At 37.4% G+C, this 1,709-nt stretch overlaps 1 protein-coding gene across 1 annotated transcript in view; it reads left to right on the top strand.

The window, feature by feature from the left end:
* ARHGAP10 (Rho GTPase activating protein 10) overlaps positions 1 to 1,709 on the top strand; it is a 155,006-nt gene that overhangs the window by 72,266 nt on the left and 81,031 nt on the right. The window contains exon 8 of the mRNA XM_009280245.2: positions 456 to 585. Within this exon, the coding sequence (XP_009278520.1) occupies positions 456 to 585 (130 nt within the window). The remainder of the gene's footprint in view (positions 1 to 455; positions 586 to 1,709) is intronic.

Below are 1,709 nucleotides of genomic sequence, written 5' to 3'. Positions count from 1 at the left end.
ATGTGTATACATTGTTGGTGACCTTCCTGTCACTTTTTTCTCAATAACCACAGAAAATCCTCTCGTTCCTGACAACTAGTAAGAATCTCATGAATTAAGCCAACATCTGTAGTAATATTTTTCTAAGGAAACTTGAATTTTCAAATCCAAAGTAATTTTGCACTCAGTATTTTACTTCTTTCTGAACAGGTCAGCGCATAGTTTTAGAAATCTACTCTGGCAATCTTTGTGTGCTTTCCACAGTTACAACAACTAATATCTAAACCACACTTGAATTTTGAAGAATATCAGAAGACTTGAAGAGTAAACATATATGGAAATTGTGCACTGACCATCCTAAAATGGCCTGAAGCATTCTCTCATTTTATAAGTTATTATTATAACCCCTGTCTGCCAGGAAGAGTAAATCTTTCTTCCGCTCTCTCTACTAATGGGTTTTTGCTGTCTTGTTTTAGACACGAAATCGTTTTGAAGGAACAAGGTCAGAGGTAGAGGAGCTCATGAACAAGATCAGAAGAAATCCTCAGGAGCATAAAAGAGCAAATCACTTCACGATGGAAGGCTATCTCTATGTACAGGAAAAAAGTAAGGTGTATTTTTGTATTCCTATAGTGCCCATATTGTGCATACAGGCAAGTCTTATTTCTACAGGTAACATGAAGATGTAAAGAATTTACAGTTTATCAAACAGTCATCTGAGTAAATGTTCAGTCTCTAACGGCAGTGTTACCGTGGCTCATAAAAAAAGCATAGTGCTGAAAGTGTGACAGTTCTTAGCAAAGGTGACTGAATTCAGGGAAGTTTTGTTTGACCAAAGGATGTATTTCATGTTATTTTTAACCCCTTACTAATGACCTCCCCTAGAACTGTCAAACATTTGTTGTCAGACAACAAACATGAGTTGTCAAATTAGCCTCTGAAAATTGGGCTAGTTTAGTATGATGGAATTGACTGTCATTTCCTTGGTTCAGTGATACGCTTTCATTACCTAATTGTGATCATAGGGTCAAATAAAGCAGGCTATACGCTGGGTAGCTAGTGTTGAAAATCTTGCTGTGAAGGTGCATGTCACACAAACTGTATCCTGTCGGTACTTAGAACAATTATAAATCTTTCTCACTCTAGTAAAAAAGCAGAATAAGATGCAGAGCTCTTACTGCTCAAGGAATGACCGCAAAGTAATTTATTTTTGGGTTTTTTTAAAATTTTTTGCATAAATCGTATTATTTAGATGTGTGCCCTTATAGAAAGCTTGTTTGCTTATTCTGATGAGAGATTTTACTTTTATGATATTTAATTGATTACTGTTTAAGTAAAGACTTCTGTAAAATGTTTTACAAATTGAAGTCTCTACCACATTCTTGATGGAAACATTGTGTCGTGGTTTAACCTCAGTTGGCAACTGAGCCCCACACAGCTGCTCGCTCACTCCCCACCCTGGTGGGATGGGGGAGAGAATCGGAAGAGTAGAAGTGAGAAACCTTGTGGGTTGCGATAAGAACAGTTTAATAATTGAAATAAAATAAAATACTACTACTACTAGTAATCATAGAATCATAGAATCATTGAGGTTGGAAAAGACCTCTAAGATCATCAAGTCCAACCGTCGACCCAACACCACCATGTCCACTAAACCATGTCCCTAAGCGCCTCATCTACTCGTCTTTTAAATACCTCCAGGGATGGGGACTCCACCACTTCCCTGGGCA

Source organism: Aptenodytes forsteri, unplaced genomic scaffold, assembly GCF_000699145.1.
Source record: "Aptenodytes forsteri isolate BGI_AS27 unplaced genomic scaffold, ASM69914v1 Scaffold227, whole genome shotgun sequence".
Taxonomy (NCBI): Eukaryota; Metazoa; Chordata; class Aves; order Sphenisciformes; family Spheniscidae; genus Aptenodytes; species Aptenodytes forsteri.
The sequence above is the reverse complement of the archived record's forward strand: the minus strand, read 5'-3'. Positions and strand labels throughout refer to the sequence as shown.